Source organism: Camelus bactrianus, chromosome 20 (genome assembly GCF_048773025.1).
Source record: "Camelus bactrianus isolate YW-2024 breed Bactrian camel chromosome 20, ASM4877302v1, whole genome shotgun sequence".
Lineage (NCBI taxonomy): Eukaryota > Metazoa > Chordata > Mammalia > Artiodactyla > Camelidae > Camelus > Camelus bactrianus.
This window is the reverse complement of record NC_133558.1, coordinates 17,290,199-17,312,590: the sequence shown is the minus strand read 5'-3', so window position 1 is coordinate 17,312,590 and position 22,392 is coordinate 17,290,199. Positions and strand designations below refer to the sequence as shown.

At 37.2% G+C, this 22,392-nt stretch overlaps 1 protein-coding gene across 4 annotated transcripts in view; it reads left to right on the top strand.

The window, feature by feature from the left end:
• SLC17A2 (solute carrier family 17 member 2) overlaps positions 1–5,065 on the top strand; it is a 74,002-nt gene extending 68,937 nt beyond the window's left edge. For 3 of the 4 annotated variants that reach the window (XM_045509640.2, XM_010974215.3, XM_074348207.1), the window contains exons 7-12: positions 1,027–1,145; positions 1,268–1,429; positions 1,943–2,075; positions 2,162–2,309; positions 3,102–3,192; positions 4,369–5,065. In XM_045509640.2, coding sequence (XP_045365596.2) covers positions 1,027–1,145; positions 1,268–1,429; positions 1,943–2,075; positions 2,162–2,309; positions 3,102–3,192; positions 4,369–4,503 — 788 coding nt within the window. In that variant the 3' untranslated portion in view covers positions 4,504–5,065. The remainder of the gene's footprint in view (positions 1–1,026; positions 1,146–1,267; positions 1,430–1,942; positions 2,076–2,161; positions 2,310–3,101; positions 3,193–4,368) is intronic. The other variant, XM_074348208.1, reaches the window with a different exon arrangement.
• The last annotated feature ends 17,327 nt before the right edge of the window (positions 5,066–22,392 follow it).

Below are 22,392 nucleotides of genomic sequence, written 5' to 3'. Positions count from 1 at the left end.
CTCACATTAAATATACCCTTCCCTACGGGGACCACCAAGGCTTATCCCATCAGAGCAAGGCTTGCTGTCCTCTAGGAATCTTACTGATCATTTCTTCTCTAGACTATGTTGTTGGTGTGTAATTATTTATTTCCCCCTTTCCCTCTCCACTAGACTGTAAAATAATTGAAGCAAGAAACCCATCCTATAATTTTTTAGTGACTTTGGCACTATTATAGTGCTGGACTTACAGCTTTACAAATAAAAGAATGGATAAATCCAGTGATTTTAGAGGGAATTTAAAGAATATTAGTCCACAGAGTCTTTCAACATAGAACCTCTTTGAATGACAGATCTCAGCAATAAGACAAGTTTCTGTTCTGTTGTTACAACTAAATGGTATCATTCCGTATGGTTCTGGCTAGTATGGCTGTCTCATTAATGATGCTAATCCCAGGCCATTTTGGTCCACACATGTTAATCAGGTACTGTCAAGAAATATTTTTCTGGAAATTCATTGTGGATGTATTGTTTGAATACAAATAACACTGTCTTTTGCAAATGTGTTGGAAATTTTTCCTTGCCACACTGACTTTATGGTAGGTTGCTTTGTATACAGATGAATAGTTTCTTCTTCAATCCTGACTATTCAGATATTCCAAAATAAGACAGTAATGTGTATATTAAGAAATTGCTGCTAATGACACATGGCACTACAACCACTGGAGTCTGAAGAGTAATTAATCAGCTATGCAATGGTACCTTCATGCTCCTCTCTCTCTAGAGGGCTCTGATGTTGACAAATGGCCCTCTATATTTGAGATATATTTGAGAGGTGATATCTGGATATATTTGGTGAATAGGAGATTTGTAGATGAATTGAAATTAAGAGATGGGAAAATTTAGGTCCTTAGGGTGGAATAATCATGAATTGATATGTGTGTTTGGTGGGGGGTGGGGGATGGGGGGAGGTGTGCTACTTAAGAGGAAACTCCCTTCCCCCAGTACATACATCTACCTGAAAACAATTGGGTCCTGGCTTCCCAGGTAGCATTGGCTGTGTCTGCTGTCTCCTGTGGTTCACAGTGATTTATGATGATCCCTCACACCACCCATGCATAAGCATCAGGGAAAAGGAACACATCGTGTCCTCTCTGCCTCGACAGGTACAGTGCACTTTTTCTACCTGTGGACCATGCAGAGATCTGCAGGGTAGGTGGTGGGGCTCTCATGAGAGGCATCCTTTGGCCTGTTGTAATACCCGTGTTGATTAGATATTTCCTTTCAGTCCAGTTCTCCTAGAAGATCTGTTCCCATAAAGGCTATGATCAGATGCCTACCACTTTGGGCCATTTTCACAGGGTTTTTCAGCCATTTCTGGTTATGCACCATAATCATAACATACCTACCAACGTACATCAGTTCTGTGCTCCATGTCAACATCAGTGACGTGAGTATGCTCCCTCTACTTCTATGAAAATGATAGTGGCAACAGGAGAAATAGTTCTATGCTACCTGCTACAATCCGGCTTTTCAAATAACCACTCATTTAACCCTCACAGTGATCTTGAGAGAGGCACTGGAATAATTCCCATTGCACAGGTGTAGAAATGAGGACACATAGAAGTGAGATGACCAGCCTTGAATTACACAACTACTGAGTGGTCGAGCTGCTGCAGCAACTGTGTTGTTGACCACTATGCAACTACAGATTGGCTGATTCTTCCATTTCCCTGAGAGATGAATAGTGCTCTTCTCTGGGGACCAGTGTACTGCAAGTGCTGGCTCTCTTACCTGAGACAGTGTTCCTCTTGGATGGAAGGATGGTGGAAAAGGATGCTAATTTCCTTAAAATTGCTTAGAACGTCAGGAGGGTGGGCTACTGCTTGGTCTGTGTAACTGACAAACTTTGGTGTCATATGCATCTCTGTAATCACTCACTATATAAATTTCCTTCCTTCAGAGTGGGGTTCTGTCCTCCCTGCCTTTTATTGCTGCCTCAAGTTGTACAATTCTAGGAGGTCAGTTGGCAGATTTTCTCCTGTCCAGGAATCTTCTCAGATTAATCACTGTGCGAAAACTCTTCTCATCACTAGGTAAGGACAGGCGGGACTCAGTTAACCAATCCTTTTTCCTACACATGGCCCAAGAAGGTTCCTAACGGTGTGTCCTCATTGCCCAGGGCTCCTCCTTCCATCGCTGTGTGCTGTGGCCTTGCCCTTTGTGGCTTCCAGTTACATAACAACCATCATCCTGCTGATACTTATTCCTGGGACCAGCAACCTGTGTGATTCAGGGTTCATCATCAACACCTTAGACATCGCCCCCAGGTAAGAGCTTTACCTGTTTGTCCCCTTCCCCAGGCCCTTCCAGAAGTTTAGGCCACAGTCTTCTTGCTACTCCTTCTTGTTGACATACACAGAATGATGGCAGAGTAATAACAAATAACTAGAAATGTCAGTATGTGGCCACGACCTAAGGCATTTTTAGAACAACAGTGCCCTATCTTGGGCAGTAACATTTAGATGAAAAAGTCCCCTAGCTTCCCCACTACAGATTGGACTGTATGATCTAGGAAAAGACCCACACATATATGTCTTGGAAAATCTTCCCGAGTATTGATGATATTAGCTACCACATATGCATATACTTGCCATGAGCTAAATCCAATTCGAAGGGTTTGTCATATATCAACACATCTAATCCTTACAACGACATGAGATTGGCTCTATTGTTATCCTCATTTTATAGGGGAGAAGACAGGCCCAAGGAGGTTAAGTGATACACCTAAGATCACCCAAAGGCAGAGCCAGGATTTGGACCCAGGCTGTTTGTCCAGAGTCTGTTGTTCCGTCCAGTGTATAAACTGCCTGCCACGCTGAGCAGCTCATGTGGGAAACTGGGTTCCTGGGAGATGGAGTTGTTCCCTAGTTGTTGAGTCAGTGGCTAGGTGATTTCAGGATTGGCAAACAGACATTACCCTAACTGTCTTGAGGTGAACAAAAAGCTGCATTAGGGCTAAATGACTTTGCTATGAGAGGTGAAGTGCATTAAAGTTGAGTTGCTGAAAAGCCATAAGCAACTTTCTACATAAAGTCATCTAGAAAACCATCTCCCCACAGGTATGCAAGTTTCCTCATGGGAATCTCCAGGGGATTTGGGCTCATCGCAGGAATCATCTCTTCCACTGCCACCGGATTCCTTATCAGTCAGGTTGGGCCAGTTTATTGAACATCTGCAAATGGCAGGTATTGTTTTAGGCACTGGGGGTTCACAGCAGGGCCTCTGCTCTCAAGGACTGTATGGTCTGATGGTGAAAATAAACATGGATGTCAACACAATGACTCTATTCATAGAGGACTCTAAATCAGAGTCTGGTAGGTCAGATTTCCCAGGGAAAGAGAAATATCAGCTGAATTTATAGAAATGAATAGGTGTTAGATTGATGAAAATCAGCAATTCAGGCAAAGAAAATAGCATAGATGACTTCCTAGAGGAACAAAAGCATGAAACAGCTCTTGGTTATGAACAGAGTGAAGGAACAGTAAGAGATGAAGACACGGGAGCGGAATGGAAAGGTTATGAAGAATCTGCTCAGATTAACTCCAATTTTTTTTTTTTTTAAATCATAAAGTGGAAACACAAAGGGTCCTGAGGCCAGCTTAAAGAGGTGAAGTCATGGGTAAAAGGAGAATGGCTGTGAGACACAGCAGGGGGCATGGCCCGTGAGGCTTGCTCAGTGCCAAGTGTGGGCTGGTAGGGAAGATGGAAAGGCAGAACCAGGCTGGGATGGCAGGATACTGAGAGTCAACTTAAAAAAAAAAAATTCATTTTGTTTTTAATACATCTCTATGTGATCTAGTTTTCAGGTTAATTTTTGACCAGGTTGCTAGGAATCCACTGTGACTATGATGGCAGAAATGAACTATGACTTACAAGGGCTGAATGAGAAGAATCAAATAGGCAGACCAAATATAACTCACATTGCATTGAGCTGTCCATCTAAGGAGATGTTGTGATTTCTGTCAACTGCTAAAACCAAAACAAAACAGAACACAATGCTGTCATTTTAGGCATAATTTTCAATGAGTAATATGACTTTTTTTTATGAGTGATGAGATCCAAATTTCTAGAAAAAACATTAGTGTAGGTTAATTTATTTGGGCTTAAAGAAAAATCCATCCCAACCCAAAACCCAACGTTCATTTTTGAGTCCTTTTTTTTCCCAACAGTTTCAAACCTTCTTTGATAACTCATGATGCTAAGTGGCTATTGTATATTGTGCCCTATATTCTTTGGGATCAGTGCTAGAGTACACAAAATGGAGGGTTTCTAGAACTGGGGGAGAAGGAACTGTGAGGCTAGTAATTCTGTGTTTTTTGCCTCCAGGATTCTGTGTCGGGATGGAGGAATGTCTTTTTCTTGGCTGCTGCTGTCAACATGTTTGGCCTGGTTTTTTACCTTACATTTGGACAAGCAGAAATCCAGTACTGGGCCAAAGAGAGGACTCTCACCCGCCTCTGAGGATACAGACTTGCAAACTTAAATGTAGTACTGACTATTAACTTTTCAACATTTTATTTTTTAACTTATCGTATTTCTTTCTTCATATTTTTAGTCGTAGACTCAGCAGTTCTCAACTTAGGTTGTGTGTTAGATTTCTCTGGGGAGTCTCTAAAACATATTGGTGAATGGGCTCTACTCTAGAAATTCTGAAAATGAATTGGTCTGGGGTAGAGCCCAGATATCACTAATTTTTAGACACTCCCCAGGATTTCTAACATGCAGCCAAGGTTGACAACTGCTGGGCAAACATGAAACATCAATTCCTGTTGACTTTGAATTTTCCTTTTTGGAAGGAACTAGATAAATAAAAATCTCTGTAAAAATATAATCACTGATAAGTACCTTCATGAGGTGATTATAGACACAGAGATCTACTAGAACTGTATGTTATAGAGCTCAGTACAGAACAGAATTTAAAGGCTGTAATCCACAGAATTAGCATTTTTATTGTTTTCATACATTGTGAAACATGGATGTTTATGTGATTACATTCTATTAAAATTTACATGCTAAAATTAAATGGGCCATCTTCAAATTATTTACATCCGGATTATTTCCATCAGGCAAAACAGGTATTTACTTCTCCTAGCTAATTTCCAGGAGATTAATGACCAGGAAATGACCAGGAGAAGATTAAATCAGGTTAACTGAAAATCATGGGAAAGAGAAAATAGAATTGGGAAGTTTGCAATGTGAAAAGAATGGACATGAAGGGAGGCGACGTGGGCACTTCTAGAAGAGACAGTGAGGTAGTTTGAGCCAGATGGTGAAAATTGGAGAAAGACAACAGAGGCACTTTAGATGAACTGAAGATTTATGTGCAGGAGAAGAATACTGGAGGTATAACAAGATGGAAGAAATTATAGCACAATATCACATACCAGAAAAATTTCTTTCCAGGATTGCAAAAGATCATTTGACCTTCTTCATATTTTCCCAAGATTCTCAAATAGTTATCAACTATCGAGTGGCTCCTAACACTTAAACACACCCCCTAGATTGTCTCTACACAGAGAGCTGATTTTGGTTTTGCTGCAACTATTCTAGAGGAGAAATTCTTACCACATTTAGAATCCAAGTAGAATCCAGGGACTAGAGCCTTGGGCTAATTTAGCAGATAAAGAGACTCTTATAATGCAAATCAACAAGTGTTTTTGAGCAGGTATTTTTAAGAATTTAGATTGTCAGGCTCTGAGGCTGATACTGAGATAAGACAACTCTGGCTCTGTTTCCTGGGTATTTACAGTATAGAGAGGAAGGAGAGTTTGTAGTAAACAAAAAGTAGGAAAAGAAAGAGGGAGTAGTATAATGGATGGGCAAATCAAATACAAGGAAAAAAAGAGAGAGAGAGAGAGAGGGTGAGAAAACAGACAATCCAACAGGCAAATGTTTTGAACAAAGACATCATCAAAGAGAAATTCTAAGTAGCCTATAAATATATAAATAGGCTCAACATCATTAGACATTAGAGAGATGAAAATCAAAACCACAGTGAGATACCACTACATACTTAACAGAAAGGACAAAGTAAAAGAAGATGGAAAACAGCAAACGCTGGCAAAGTGTGGAGCAACTGGAGCTCTCATGTCCTATGAATGTGAGTATAAATCAGAACTTTGGGAAAGTTTCTTGGCAGTATCTCCCCAAGCTAAATTTAGACATTCCAATGACTTAGATATTTCATCTAGAAATGTACACAGACGTTCAGAAAAAGATGTATAACAATGTTCATTGGGGCATTATTTATAATAGCCCAACAGGAAATAACTAAACTGTCAAGAGAATAATGAGTAAAAAAAATTATGGTCTATTCATACAACAATGAGAATAAATACCACACCATCATGGACAGATCTCATAAACACAATATTAAGTGAAAGAAGACAATACTTTCTTTTTAGAGTTTTTAAGAACAGAGAAAACTAATCTATCCTATTAAGAATCAAGTGAAGGATTCCCTTTGAGCAGGGATGGAAGGGAGTACTTAAAGGAGGCTCCTGAGCTGCTGGTAATATCCAGCTACTTGGGTGCTAGTCACATGCATGTTTTTACTTTGTGAAAAGTGTACATTTATAATTTGTACATTTTTTGTATGTAAAAAGTAAAACATTTATTTAAAATGGACTCAATGTTTCATCCACTTTAAAGCTTCTCTTCTCTCTTCAGCTTAGGTCTGACAAATGGAGCAGTTGGAGAGGAGCCCTGGTCTTTACCTTCACGTTCTCCCTGATCCTCCCCCTCCTCCTCCTTTGACAGACCCTCCAGCATCACAGCAGGAGGGAAGACAGTAGGACAATCTATGTTGTCAGCTTTTGGATCAAAGTCTAATTTCCTAAACAGCAAAATGAATGAGCTTGTGCTTCCCAAGAAACCACGTCCCTGGAAGCATCAGTTGTTGTTCGAGGTAAGAACAACAATGTCCCAGCATTTCTAGGCTTTCTGAGTACCTGATATGATTGATTTCTGACAGATAACATCTGAGGCAAAGACACTTAATTTATCTTTCTCCATTTGATGGTTTGAAGAAGAGTTACCATTCACATTTCCTAATGGCTTCAGAATAGATACGATTGTATGCTAATAGGAAACATCTCTAACCCACCCCCCTCATCCTAAGGAGTTGTCTCCAAAGTTAACAATTCTTTTCTAACATTCATTTCTAACATTAATATTCATGTGAATTAATTTGCTTTTCCCAAATAGTTTATTGACATCTATCTAACAGTGAGATGGTCTGCTTTTTCTCTTTTGACTGTTAAATATTATGAGTTATATTAGTACAGTTCTTAATGTTGGGTGAACTGTTCCTTGAGTACTCTTTTGATACGCTACAGGATTTGATTCGCTCATAGTTTATTTCAGGCTTTGGCTGCTATATTGCTATATGACATTGGCTCTTTATGCGTACACGTCATGTCTAGAAATGGGCTTATGCTGATTTCAAGAAAAGAAAGGGAAATCTTCCTTATTCTGAAAAAATTAACTAAGATGGAAATTTATCATTGTTATTATTATCTGGGGACATGACAGCATTGGTCTGTAAAATTATACAGACTTAAAACTACGAGGAGAGTTCTTTGATAAGGTTCTCAAATTCCTTCATGGCTATGGACCCAAGGTTCAATAGTTTCTTCCATCAATTTGGACAACTTAAGATATCTTGGAAGATCATCCACTTTATACATAATTTAAAATATATTTGCAAAACATTCCAATGTTTTATCAATTATCTTTTTACAGTATAGTCGCTTTTTCTGTAGCTGAGGCTTGACCTTCTTTTGACATCTCTGACTGATGCATGTGTGCTTTCTTTCTGCATCTTCAATAGACCACTTAGTGATTTATTTATTTTAAAGAGAGCTTGTCTTTTATTTTATAATCTATTGATTTTATCTTTTATCAGTCTTACTTACCTCCTGCTTCCCTTTGTTGTACTTCCTATAAATTTTGTTTTGAATACTTAGTTCGTTTATTTTTATTTAGTAGTGAAAGAATTTAAGGCTTAGAAGAAAGCTTCTCCTCTAAGTCCACTTGTGTGGGAAGATGAAATTTTACTGTGTTCTGCCCCCAAATTGATTGCTTTCTTAATGCTTTATTTTTTAAATTAATAACCTGTGGAATAAAAGAGTGATTTTGACTCCTACCTTGTATACAATGAGGAAACTGGTACACTGAGACATCCTACATCCTAACATCTCACCCAAGTACAGCCTCTTGGCTTCATTAATGTTCTCTGAAATTTTGCTCTAACTTACTGCAGTTAATGTGTTAGTGTTGCATTAAGTTCTTTCCATATAAAAATTGCATTCTCTCAAGTATCATAATTGTCACTATCATCTGGATGTAATTCAGAGGTCACTAGGTTGAGGCAAGCCAGCTGCCCAGGGAGCAATATTTAAGGAGGCACTCTTTCTCAGGCTCATACAAGCACAGAATTAGCACACAAGAGTGAGTACCTCCTTAAGTTTACACCCTTGGCAATTCTCTCTTACCTTAGCCTAGCCTGGCCACTAACATTTATTTTTATGACTACCCTCCTCCCACATCTCAAAATATTTCAGTGGAGATTATTTTGGAATAGTACTTGGATAATCCCTGAATGACTCCCAGAATAGCAGAGAATTTCTTTTTTAATATACGATACTATCATTATGAAGCCTTAATACATTAAAATATTAACTTAGCCAGGAAAAGAATTTCTGTTTCACAAAAATTTCAAGGCGGTGTTGACTTCCTGCAAGTCTTTTCTAGTGTCTAATATAATAAGGAAGCCTGATCAGCCAGACTGACCAGCGAGGAGGAGAGGTATACTTAGGCTCAGCGGTACAGGATTCTCTCTAACCTGGAATTCCATACTTTCACCAGGATGTTCCAAGGTGTCGTTAATCACTTTCAACTGCTGTTGCCTTGAACATTATGAGTAATTTGGCTTTCAGCTAGTGGCCTTAGTTTCCTTCCATTTTATTTTAACTAGTGATTCTCCTCTATTTGTTGAGAATCCCTCACCCATTTATCTGTATGCTAGAACTCACTATCTTTCTTCTAGTTTCTACTGACTTTCATCCTTGAATCTTTGACTTTGCTTTCTCCATGGAGTTCTCAGTGCTGAAAGCACATGAACACATTTCCCAAGTCTTCCCCAACTTCCATAAGTTCCAACTTATTTCCTAAAATTGCCTGAAAAGATGCCTATGTCCACACTCTCCCTCTTTACGTTAAAAAAGAAAAAGGCACCCACACTGTATTGTGGAGCAATACCTAGAGTGTAAACAAAGCAATAATTCCAAATATTGGTTTGGGGATTACCTGTTAATGATTAATAGTCAGCTGGCTTTTGGTTTTCCTGCCCTTCCTTATCTGCTGTGTGTGTTTTTTTATTGTAGGAAAAAATTGGCCAGTGTTGGAATGTTCTGAATTCAAAAGGCAGATTAGGGAACTGGTTCTTTCAAATGAAGCTGGAATATTTTCCCAGAGCACCAAGTTTCAAGATATATCCGATAAAAGCTTCAGACGAAAAAGTTATGTGATTACTTCTAGATTTGGTATAAATTATATATACAGATAGATATATAGATATATATATATATAATGAGGTGATTAAAACTTCTTTATTAAAATTAAATCATTTTGTGAAATATTTATTCTAGTTGTAGTCATTCCTCATTTTATCTTATAAAATGTTTAATGTTTTATTTACAAAACAAACTATTTCTATTTTTGATGAAAAGTTTAAATGTGAAGTTAAAAATGTCCAAGGGAATACCTGAAATTTTCAAAATTCCTTTATGTGGTACATAATCAAAAGAGTTTGAAAACCACTTCTCTATACAAATTGTCTGTTTTAAGTTGTATCCATTCTGGCATTAACTATTTCTGGTTTAAAAATTTGCCACAGCATTATTTGTTAACTCAAATCTTTCTTTAATACTATCAGTTCATTTTCCTCTCAACAAGTGTCATATTTTAATTTTATAACTTGCCTCATAGAGTAGATAATTATTTTGAGTTCCTTAAAAAACCTTTTAGGAATTTACTCTTACTTCTTTGAGAAAATTTTAGAAATTCACTCTTACTTCCTCGAGAAAATGTCAAGGAAAATGTGCCCATCGTTTGTAGCCTATGAGGACTGATTTGCCTTTTTTCATATTGAGAATTTTTTAACGTTTGTATCAGTAAGGCTTGTAGGATTGTAGTTACAGAAACCAACTCTGGGTTGTTTAAGCCACAGTAGATTATTTCACTTCATGAAATTGAAGTGGGGGCTGCTCCTAGGATTGAATGGATAGATGAAGCACCAGGTAGCCCCAGAAGGTCTTAGCCACAGCAGCTCGCTCCATTGCTGAAATAAATGGTGTACCCTACATTCTCCATTCTCCTGTCCCGCTCCTCAATATTTAAAGTCTCAGGAGAGAATTTAATTGGTGGAATTTAGGTAAAGTGCTCACTCCTAGGCTTTAACAGAGCGTGGAAATGTGATGAGCAGACTCTCAACTGACCCTTTCAGCTTCCAGAGGGAGGTCAGAACACCGTGATTCACTATCACAACACGATTACACACAAAGGACAAGAGGCAGTTCCCCCAAATAAAGTTGTGATGCTAGTAAGAAGGAGTAAAGGAAATATTGGAAATAGGTTTATATAATTTTTCTTTCTAACTATTGTGGAATAGAACTAGTTCTACCTAAGCCAGCTGTTTGCTAAAATAAAACAAGGATGGTTTCTCCTTGGGAACTGCCCTCTTGCTGCTCTGAGTGCCAGGACAGTTCTTAGGACCTGAGCTCTTCGTCAAGTGATGTCAGTTTAGGTGATGATTAATTCATTTAAATGAGTCCAATGGGCAGAGGGAGCAAAGGCTATGGACATCCCCAGCAGGTGAATGTAATGGCTTTTTTCAGTTTGTGTTGAAACCACTTTTCTGAAACCAGGGGAGTGCCCTTTCCCTGTTTATATGTGACTCATCAGTTCCAGAAAGTGCTTTCTAGTTTTAAGGGTAAATCATCCCCAATGGTCCAGCTCTATGGACCGATCTCTACCTCTAACCCTGGCCCCTGGGGGATCCAGCAGAGAAAATAGTTGCCATAGACATAAAAGGAGTCTCAGTGAAGCAGAGAGGCTGAACATCACTGAGATTAGTGGACAGTAGCCTTACTTACGACTCTGTTATCACCCAGGAGCTTGAAAATTCCAGTTAGTTTGGTATCTGAAGCTATCGATTTTGTTGAGGTTCTTGGAACCACTTGAAGATGAGTTGTTTAGACATTTCAGGGTCTGGTGTATGTGGATGCTGCCACCCAGAAGTTGGATGTCAAGGTTTAAACTCACATACAGATATAGGGAAAACTGAAATGTGTCAAGCAGGTTGAGATTAGTGGCCTAGAAAATTATTTATATGTAAGTTACAATAAAATTGAGGAACTCTTTCCTCTCATGCAGATATCCTCATTATTCATATATTTCTTCAAAGTCAGTTTTTGTTCATCTTTATGTGTTCTTTTCTATAGTATTCAGTAGTTCCTTCTCAAGATTAGTCTTTAGTCTTAGAGTTGAAACTCTCCATGTCCTTCCATAAAAAGATTTGTTGCTCATGTTGTATCCCAGACTCCCAACAGGATTATCCCATTTTGTTCTCCATTTATCTATGTTTTGAGTCCTTCTCTGTGGATTGAGATGAGGTGCTGGGGGTACAATGCTAAGTAATGCCATCATCCTCACCACAGAAGTTGACATCCTAAATGGGAGTTTATACCCACATTCCAAAAATACATGCCACATGCCAGCCAGCTGTTGCTCAGCCTACTCGGGCTAAAGTAGTGAACAGGTACAGCCCCTGTCCGTGTGAAATGGACTAAGACAATAAATAAGTAAACTGCACATTGTGTGAAAGTGATAAATGCTAAGAAGAAAAATTAAACAGGGAGGGAGGACTCATTGAAAAGCTAACATTTGAATAAAGTCCTAAAAGGGGGAAAGGAAAGAGGGGAACTGACTTTGGGGGAAGAGTGCTCCAGACAGAATGTTGGACAGTGAATTCTAAATGAATCACTTATTACAATTAGGATGAGTACTAAGGGAATGCAACGTAGAAGAATTTGAAAGATTAGAGGGAGGACAGGGTGGCCTGGAAGACCTCACTGAAAAAGTGACAGCTGAGTTGAGCTGAGCTCTGAAAGTTAGTGAGAATTAACTAGATAAAGGAAAATAGAAAGTATCTTGCATGCAAAAGAACCAGCATGAATAAGAAGAATGAATCATAAAAATTATAATATAATAGCCAACATTTGTGGAGTGCTGATTATTTGCCAGTTAATTCTCACGACAATCAAGTGGGTAGGTAGTGTTTTTACTCTCATTTTACAATGAGGCAACAGAGGCAAAAAAGGTATTACATAATAGAATTTAGAATCCTGGCAGTCTGGTTGAACCTCAATGATCAGGAAAATTGGGAAGATGTGAAATAGTTCTTTTCAGAAACTGAAGATGGCAATGATTTCGAGAAAGGCTGTAAGTTGACACATTATGGAAGTTGCTGGCTTTTGATTTATGATACTATGCAGGGTGCTGAGAGCTTTCCTAGTGTGTAACCAGTGTTTTAAGAGAACTTTTAGAGAAATAGCAAACAGTTGGGAGAAAATTTAATCCAAACTTAAGCCTTACTTTCATTTAAATGGCTCCACATGTAAGATAAAAGGTTATTATTTGGCATTTGACTTCAAATGAAAGCTAATAAGACTAACTCATTAAAAGCTTGCAGAACGCAGCGGACACAAAGTAACCAGGACGGCTGTACTTTCCAAGTGTGCATGAATGGTGTGCATGGGAGGCAGCCTGAGATTAACTCTCACTTATCTTGCAGGTTGCCCCATTTCTCTCCTAAAATCAATGTTCTCAGCTGATCAGCTTATCAAGAGCCCTGACTAAACACAGCAGCAACATTTGGAAGGAGTTGCTTCCAGTGAGCAATCATTTGACTGTACTATGTGGTGAGCAGTTTCTCTACCTGGATCCATCATGCCCAGGTCTCCTGGTTCTCTAGTATTCTTGGTACCAAGGAGATACCCTGGCATCCTTGTAAGCTGAGTAGGTTCTCCTTTCTGCTTTACAGCTGAAAACTCGTTTCTTTAGATCTGGGCTTCTCTCCACTTCTATTTGATTTGTTTTCCATCACATGATTTGGCACAGAATACGTCACTGCTGCTGGCTCAGCAAGTCCAAGATCATTGCCCCTTTGCCCCACAGAAATGATTTCATAGCATCTGCCAGCCTCCTCCTTAATACTTTGATTTCAGCATTGCCATTTCTCCCAGGTGGTATTGAAGCTCCCTTTTCCTCTTCCCCATGTCTTGTTGGCTTTCCACTAACTCATCCTTTCCCTAGTTTTGTGTCTTCCTTGCTTGTGATCATCCCACCTGTCCAGAAGCACCTGTAAACTTTAATTCTTTGTAGGCATGAAACCATAGGATTCTCCACTAGTCATAATGTATACTCCCCAATTCCCAAGCCAGCGCAGTCTTTTGTATATGTATATTCTCCACTGTACACTCTTGAAACTCTTATGCAAACACTCCCTCCTCTAGGAAGCCTTTTAAAATGTTCCTAGGCAGACTCAGTCACCCTATTTAGTCTTTGTCACATCTTAAAGTTCTGCACCTTTGTTTGTTCGATTGGAATGTAATCTCCTACAGGGTGGTATTTTCCTCCTCATCTTTTAACAAATAGCCCACCACAAAATGGATGTGTGATAATAATACTTGGAATGGTGAGTAACTGAATGGATATTTCAAGATTCCTTAGTGCTTTCAAAGTTTTGTAATATAAGAGAAAAGGAAACATCTTAAAATGCTTGCCTAAAATTTTATCCTTACTGTGATTTCCACCCAAATAAAAAAAACTGGTGGGGGTAAAAAAAACCAGCAAAGGAAATACATATGATTGAAAATTCAGGGGGTGAAATTTTAGGGGGATGATGGATCTTGGGCAATTTTTCCTGTTTCCCAAATTTATTCGAAATAGTTTTAAAAAGAAAAATAATATATGTATACTAATTTATTTAAAAAGAAGTAACCCACCATTCTTTCTGTTAAAAAGAAAAACATTTTTTAAATTGTTTCTGGGAGGATACAAGGAAATATTACTCTGGTTTCTTTCAGGAGGAAAATGAAGAGCTGGAGAACATGGCTAAACAGAGTTTTTAATTTTTTTTTTTTTTGCTTGCTTTTTATTATCTTCTTTTGTAGATTTGAATTTCAAATGACATGAATGTGTTACAAGTTCAAAATAATGTTATGTTTAAAATAGAACTTTTGTTTCAAAATATGTAATATTTAGTAATAAAGAAGTCTGGATTTTGGAGTTAAAAGTATTTTGAGGACAGGTAATAATAATTATTTCATTTTAAATGATTGTTATTGAAGCATCATTTATATCCAGAAAGTTATACACATCAACAAGCTAAATATTCAAAAAACCCAAACAACCCAATAAAAAGTGAGCAGAAGACCTGAGTAAACATTTTTCCAGAGAAGATATACAGATGGCCAAAAGGCACATGAAAAGATGCTCAACATAACTAATCATCAGATAAATGCAAATCAAAATCACAGTGAGTTATCACTGCACACTGTTAGAATGGCTACCATTAAAAAGTCTACAAATAACAAATGTTGGCAAAGATGTAGAGAAAAGGGAACCCTAGTACACTGTTGGTAGGAATGTAAATTGGTGCAGCCACTATGAAGAATAGTATGGTGGTTCTTTGAAAAACTAAAAATAGAGTTACCATATGATCCAGCAATCCCACTCCTGGGCATATATCTGGAAAAGATGAAAAGTCTAATTTGAAAAGATACACACACCCCAATGTTCATAGCAGCACTATTTACAATAGCCAAGACATGGAGACAGCCTAAATGTCCATCAACAGATGACTGGATAAAGAAGATGTGGTATGTTTATACAACAGAATACTACTCAGCTATAAAAACCGACAACATAATGCCATTTGCAGCAACATGGATGCTCTTGGAGAATGTCATTCTAAGTGAAGTAAGCCAGAAAGAGAAAGAAAAATACCATATGAGATCACTCATATGTGGAATCTAAAAACAAACAAACAAAAAAACAAAAAAAACAAAGCATAAATACAAAACAGAAACAGACTCATAGACATAGAATACAAACTTGTGGTTGCCAAGGGGGTGGAGGGTGGGAAGGGATAGATGGGATTTCAAAATTGTAGAATAGATAAATAAGATTATACTGTATAGCACAGGGAAATTTATACAAGATCTTATGGTAGCTCACAGAGAAAAAAATGTGACAATGAATATATATTTGTTCATGTATAACTGAAAAATTGTGCTGTACACTGGAATTTGACACAGCATTGTAAAATGATTATAAATCAATAAAAAAGTTATATTGTTTAAAAAAGAAGAAGAAGAAGAAGTGATATACATATACATACACTGGAATATTACTCAGCCATAAAAAAGAATGAAATTCTGCCATTTGCAACAACATGGATGGACCTACAGGGTATTATGCTCTTTGTCAATCACAGCACAATAAAACTGGAAGGAAAAAAAGCTTAGTGTCAGACACTTAGGCTACACTCCAGTTTCTTCATCTGCCTTGTAGGAAAATTTCTCTGGCCTCAGAAGTTTGTTGAGAGAGGTAATCAATGAGTTAATATATGTAAAGCAGTTTGGACAGGACCTTAACCATAGTAAATGCTATGGTTTTGCTGTTACTAATTTCTTAGCTATTAATGATGCAGAAATGAATACCCTTGCATGTACTTCTGGGCATGCCTGTGCAAGTGTAACTTCAAATGAAAATCTAGGCAGTTACAGGATCAAAGATATCTGTGTTTTAAATGTTTATAGACACTTTCAAATTGTTCTCCATAGAAGGCTGTAACAATTTACACATCCATTAATAATTTATTTTATTAGTTACTTCCCTACATTCTTACCAACAGGGTATGTCAAACTTTTAGATTTCTGAAATCTAAATGGTAAAAATGGTCTATTTTCTCTTACTGCATGTTAAGTCAAACATCCTTCTATGAGTTGTAGAAATTTTGTCTTTGTCTAAAAATATCTTTATTTCACCTGCTCTCTTAAATTACAGCTTAACTGTATGTAGAATTCTAGATTGAGAAATAGTTTGCTTCTTTTCAAAACAAAGTGTTTCTGTCTCTTTGAAAAGCAAAGAGATATTATTCCGTTGTTATGGTTCCTATTACAAAAATCATAAAACGTAATTCATGATACTAATTAAAGGAGAAGAGAATCGTGTGTTACTTAGTAGTTGCTAGCTGGGTAGTTACTAATATTTTATATTTATTTTTAATTATATTCTGTTAGTAATATGAGAGTAATATATGTCAGGTGAAACTGTGTATTATACTTCAGAAATTCAAAACCACTATTATCAGTATTTTTTTTATTATTGTATCAGACTATCAGGCAATGCATTGAAAGAAGAAATTTAACTACTGGAGAAAATAATTGTATAGTTAGTGTAGAGGAGTAGCTTGGCCAGGGCACCCTGGCAACTTTGCACACCTTCACATGGGCCACACAGGCAAGGCTCAACTGTACTCTGACCCTCCTTGGCAGAATGCCCCGTGATCTTCCCTGAAACATGGGAAGAAGCAGTCTTGTGAGGAACTGTCACAAGGCCATTTTTCATTAGCCTCCCTATATAGGTGAAAGTTCCCTGTACGGAGGGACACTTATGTGAGGCAGTTTCTTATCTACCACTTCTCTGGTTCATGGGAGGTGTAGAAAAATTTCTGTATCTATTCTTGGGGTACAGATGCAAACGATAAATTTGCTTGGCTGAAGCTTAGTTGGCTCCTAAATGATAGATCAACACCCCACTGGTGCCATTTGTCACCTAGCCCTTCCAGTTCCATGTCATCCTGTGGAACTAAGGAAACAGGAATGTGACACCATGTTGAACTTGCTTTTGGTGTTTGTATTAGTAATAAACCGTCTGAGTCCATCTGGGCTCATTGTCTTCTTCCTAGCCAAATATATGAAAATGTGCTAAACTAGATTAACAGCTTCCACGGTGTTGCTACTAAGAGATCATTTACCTGCTTGACATCGCTGTCTACCTGGAAAATCCTAGAGGAGAACCTGGAAAACTGAAATGTTGGAATTCAGCAAGGCAGACAAATAGAATATTAAAGCACAAATTACCAGTAGCATTCCAACATAGAAAAGCAATGAATAAATATAATGGAAAAATCCCTTATTATATATATACTCAGATAAGTTAATTTTATATCAGATAATAGACATTCCAAAGTAGAAAGGATAAAAGTTTTTCTAAGAATGTCAACTTTACAGGACTCTAGACTGTTCATGAAGAGATAACACAAAGAGATATTTGTATTAGAAATAAAAATACATTAAATGATAATTATTAACTGAAAAGATCGCTCTGGAAAGAAACTTTGTTTTATGCTGTTTAAATCTGGCTCAGTGGCACATCCACACCTCACCCTCCTCTCCCAGGACAAGCTTTAAAAATCAGAAAGTTCATTAACCCACGCCTAAGTAGTAATTCACACTTAAGTTGTGGAAATATACTCTTCTATTTGGTAATGCAACATCATCAACAAAAATCAATAAACAAGTACAATTCAACATCCTGAAATACAGAGCACCAAAGTTAACAGAAAAACTAGCACTCCTCCTCCCCAAAATAGAAGAGTGTTAGTATAAATATTTAAATTAGATAAATGAATAACAACAGAAATACTCGGGAATATCTCATTCTAAAAACAAGAGTTGGATGCATGAAAAAGAAACTTTTCTAAGAAATGACAAATATTCCCAGACTCCCTGGGTGGCTAGATTACCAAGTCTGTATTGTCCTAGTAAGTTACTTAACATCTCTGTAAAATGGGCATAATAATAGTATCTACTGTAGAGGTTTGCTGTGAGAAATGAAAGTGTTTCTCTATGTAAAATGTTTAGAACAGTGCCCAGCACGTCTGCAGTGTTAAAGAGGCCCCATCAAAAGAAGCCACTGAAAAGACAATGAAGGGTAGAACAGAATAAGGAAGCAAGGAAGAGATAGCTGCTATCTTTATTTGAAAATAGCTTTAGATAGTCAAGTTCTATGGAAAACCGTGTGGGAATATTGATTGGAATTGCATTACATCTATGGATTATTCTGGAGAGACTTATAAGTTTTCCGTTTTTTAACATTCCTGTTTGTGAAAATGTTATGTTTCTATATTTAGTTCTACTTTAATACCTTACTATAAATTTTGCAATTTTCTACATAACGGTGTTCCATATTTTTTGTTAGATTTATTCATAGCTCTTATTCCCTTTTGTTGCTATTATGTTCTTTTATTGCTCTTGTGAATTACATCTCTTTTTATAATATCATTTGTTTGTTTGGGGCTGGTAACTAAAAATGCAATCTAATTTTGAGTGTCACTTTTATATCTGTCAAATGTGCTAAACTCTCTTATAAATTGTAATAATTTATGTATAGGATTTTTGTTTTTCTATGTAGACAATCATAGGATGCATAGATTGATAATTGATAATTATAGTTTTACTTCTTTCCAATCATTTCACAGTTCTTTCTTGTGTTGTTACGTTGGCTAGGCTTTCCAGTATAGTGATGAAAAGATCTGGAGCAAGCATCTCTCATATACCTGATTTTCACAGGAAAGATTACCTTTGAGTGGAATGCTTTTCTAGGTTTTACAAATGCTCTTTAATTACAGCTTAATTTAAATTTTACTGGAATTTTGTTCTATTCCCAGTTTGCAGGGAATGCTTTCCTTTTTCATTTTGTTGAATTGCATATAGTAATCTATTTGAGATATTTTCTTGACATAGATTGCTAACTCCAACTTTTAATTTAATTATATTTGATTGTTTTGAATAAGGTAGATTTTGAATCATTTTCAGTCATGACTATCATTACACTTCAAACGTGTTGATAATAATGATAATAACAATAATGACGGCAAATGATGACTTTCATTTAATGATTCTCTATTATATGCAAAGTCTGGTGAGTGGTTTTGTTGCATAATTTATCCCTGTTTCTTTCAATGATCTCCAAATAAGTGGGAATCAAAGTAAAATATACTTGTTCCTAGTGCCAGGAAGTAAGTAAAGGTGTCTGGATATAAACTGAGCATTGTATAATACATAGTACCTGTGCTGATTAGAAGATGCAATGCTGTATTACTTGATAGTTATGAGATTCTTTTTACAATACAAATAGCAATTTAATTGTGTTCATTATCCTATCTGGAAACACAACACCTCAGTGCATTAGCACTCCAATTTTCTTCCACATATTCTCCTACATATTATATTTGTCACAATTGTTCTTTTTTCTTTCCCATGGAGGTTATCTTTAATAGCATAAGATTTTGCAGTTTTAGCTAGGCATTCCTAGAACTGTAGTTGCTGAAAAAAGGGGCATTGAAACTAGCAAGTAGACTAGAAGAAAGCCATATCTAAGGACAAAAGCAAGGACTATTTGCAGTACGACAATCTAACACATACTTGAATGTGGTGTGTAGATAACAACAGCTGTACCATTCTGTTCAGCGGATAGGAGGCAACAGAGATGGTCTTCCAATATGAGCTTGATGATCAGATTGACCCTATTTGTTATAAAGATGGTGTGGCGAAACAGGAGTCTGACTTAGAGGGGGAAAAAAAAGGATTTGCCAGTACCATGATGTGGACTTAAGGTTCTGAGCACACATTATACATCATTTGGGTTCATGGTTTAGAGTGTGTGTGAAAAAGCAGCCAAGCTCCAAAGAAGGACCATTGTCATTTAGCCAAGTTTTTGTTTCAGGATTTTGACTCTTCTAATGTAATGGCTTGACAGCTGCCCCTGAATCAGCTGAATCACTGCGGGACATTACAAGGTTTGGAGCAGAGTGTGCGTGTGAGAGGTGCTTCGTCTGCCAGGACCCATCCTGGCCTTCTAGACTAGAAATGACAGGCTTTCTAGGATCACAGGAGGATTGTACACTGGTGCCCTCTGAAACATTACCCAGAATCAGAGCCAATATCCTGCTGAGTTGTTATGTGACTAATTATTAATGACAGTTGTTCATGGTCTTATGAAAACAGCTCTAAGGATAACTTTTAACAGTTATCAAAGGAGAAATATACACCCTATCTTCTCTAATAATTCTGTGACTAAAGCAAAGCAATTTAAAAACCAACCCTTTTCAGAAGGAAAACATAACTTTTAAAAGTGTATATCACAATCTAAGTCAAGGAAATATTTCAATCTGTATTCAAGTGTTTAAAAATTAATTATAGAAATGAAGCAAAGTTGGAATTTTTTCCACACAGAGACAACTAATTTCTATTTCTACCAAATAAAATCAAGTAGAATGCAAGAACAAACAACTCATGAACATTTTAAGATGAAGTTAAAAATTAAATTGCAAAACCAAGTCACATTTTATGACTTGGATAATAATTCAGGATTAGAAGTATTTGAATTCTAAAGTTGATTATTTATCACAGGGTCCAGAGTCCTTCAAAAATGACTCAGGGAAAAATCTTTTACACAGGAAGGTGAAATTTGCATCACTTTCTTCTCCACAGTGGACTTAAATTATCCATGCTTCAATTCCCAAAGTGCAGATGGAACAAATCTGGCTTTCTTTTCTCTTCTGACCTCATAATGAACATAATAAAACTTACCTGAAAGAATTGTGAGGAGGAAATTAGTAATAAATAGTAATAAATGAATAATAAATGCTTGGAAAATAGTAACAAAGACTCCCGAAGACCCAGGCAACTCCTTCAGAATCCTTGATCTCAGTGATGGTTCCCACTCCACCAGAATGCTGATGTAACAGGGAAGAACAAATCTGACTCCATATTGAACCTGTTTCTTTTATTTTAACCTTTGTATTCTATTGATTTTGCTACAAGTTAATCACTAAAGGGATGTTTGTTGCCTGTAAGCTTAAATTATACATAATGGCCCATTATGTGGAACCCTGGGAACCCTGACCCTGCTCCCAGGTAATGAGCGTTTAGGTTAAACACCTTTGTTTAGCTCACAGGAAATATCCTGATCAGGCCTACCTGTGAATGACTGCAGGAAGGAAGAAATTAACACACCCCCTCCAGAGGCTGACTGGAAGCAGGAAATGTTTGACTCTACTCCCTCCCCTCTTAGTAGAAAAGAAGCATGAATTCTAACTCAGGCGAGATGGTTCTTTGGGACACTATCTTCTTGGTCTGTTGGCTTTCTGAATAAAGTCACTATTCCTTGCCCCAACAACTCATTCCTCAATTTATTGGCCTGTCATGCAGTGAGTAGTATGAACTTGGACTCGGTAAGACTAGGAGGTGGTTTACTCTCCCATAATGCAGAACAGATGGGTATAAATAGTCAAACTCAAAATCAAAAAGAGATCTCCTCGGGGAATAAACTAAGAAGGAATTTAGAATGAGCAGGAGCTTAAGCCGGGAGAGCTCATAGGAGTGCAGAATGAGGCTTACTTCTCCATGGCTGGAGACGAACTCTAATTCTCACATAAGGAAAGGTGTCTGGGTTGTGAGCACAGAGATGCAGGGAACTGGAAATGAAGCATCTACATAGAGCTGGGAATCTGAAGGCATTGCTTCATCTCCAAGATGAAGGCAAGCATAACCACCTGCAAACTTGGGAAGCAGTGAGGATATTTTCAACTATGTAGGAGTGTAGGTAAGAACAAGTCAACCAAAAGAAACTGAGAAAGGTTGGGCTCCACTGTGCCTATGTCGGTGTTCCAAATTCATGTTGCTTATTCTGCAAAGTGAATTATAGAATGGTCCATACCGCATCGTAATGTGTATACAAATTTAGAAATAATACAAAGCATTATTTATGTAGTTTGTGAATACACCTATAGATAGTAAAAATAGAAAAAAAGTGGAGAAATCGTACTAAACTTATGTGAGATGTTTTTGTTATTGTTCTTCATGTGTGTGTGTGAGAGAGGGAGGAAAGGAAAAAAGACCAAAGAAAGCAACAGCGTAAAGTTCAAGTTTATCTGTAATATTATAGTTCAGTGTTTCAAAAAAAATTTTTTAACAAAGTTTCAAAGGGAAAAAACACAAAAATAACAAAGAAAAAAGTACTAAACCGCATTTAATTATAATATTCTCTTTTTTGTAACTTTTCAGAACAGAACTAAAGTCGTTGAAGATACAACAAAGCAAAGCAAGAATCACACGCAGATGTCTGAATTAGAGAACATAGCTGAGGTTTCTAGGAGATACACCTGAGGGGAAAAGTCGAGACTCTCATGTTGGCAGAGAGGCAGGTAGAACC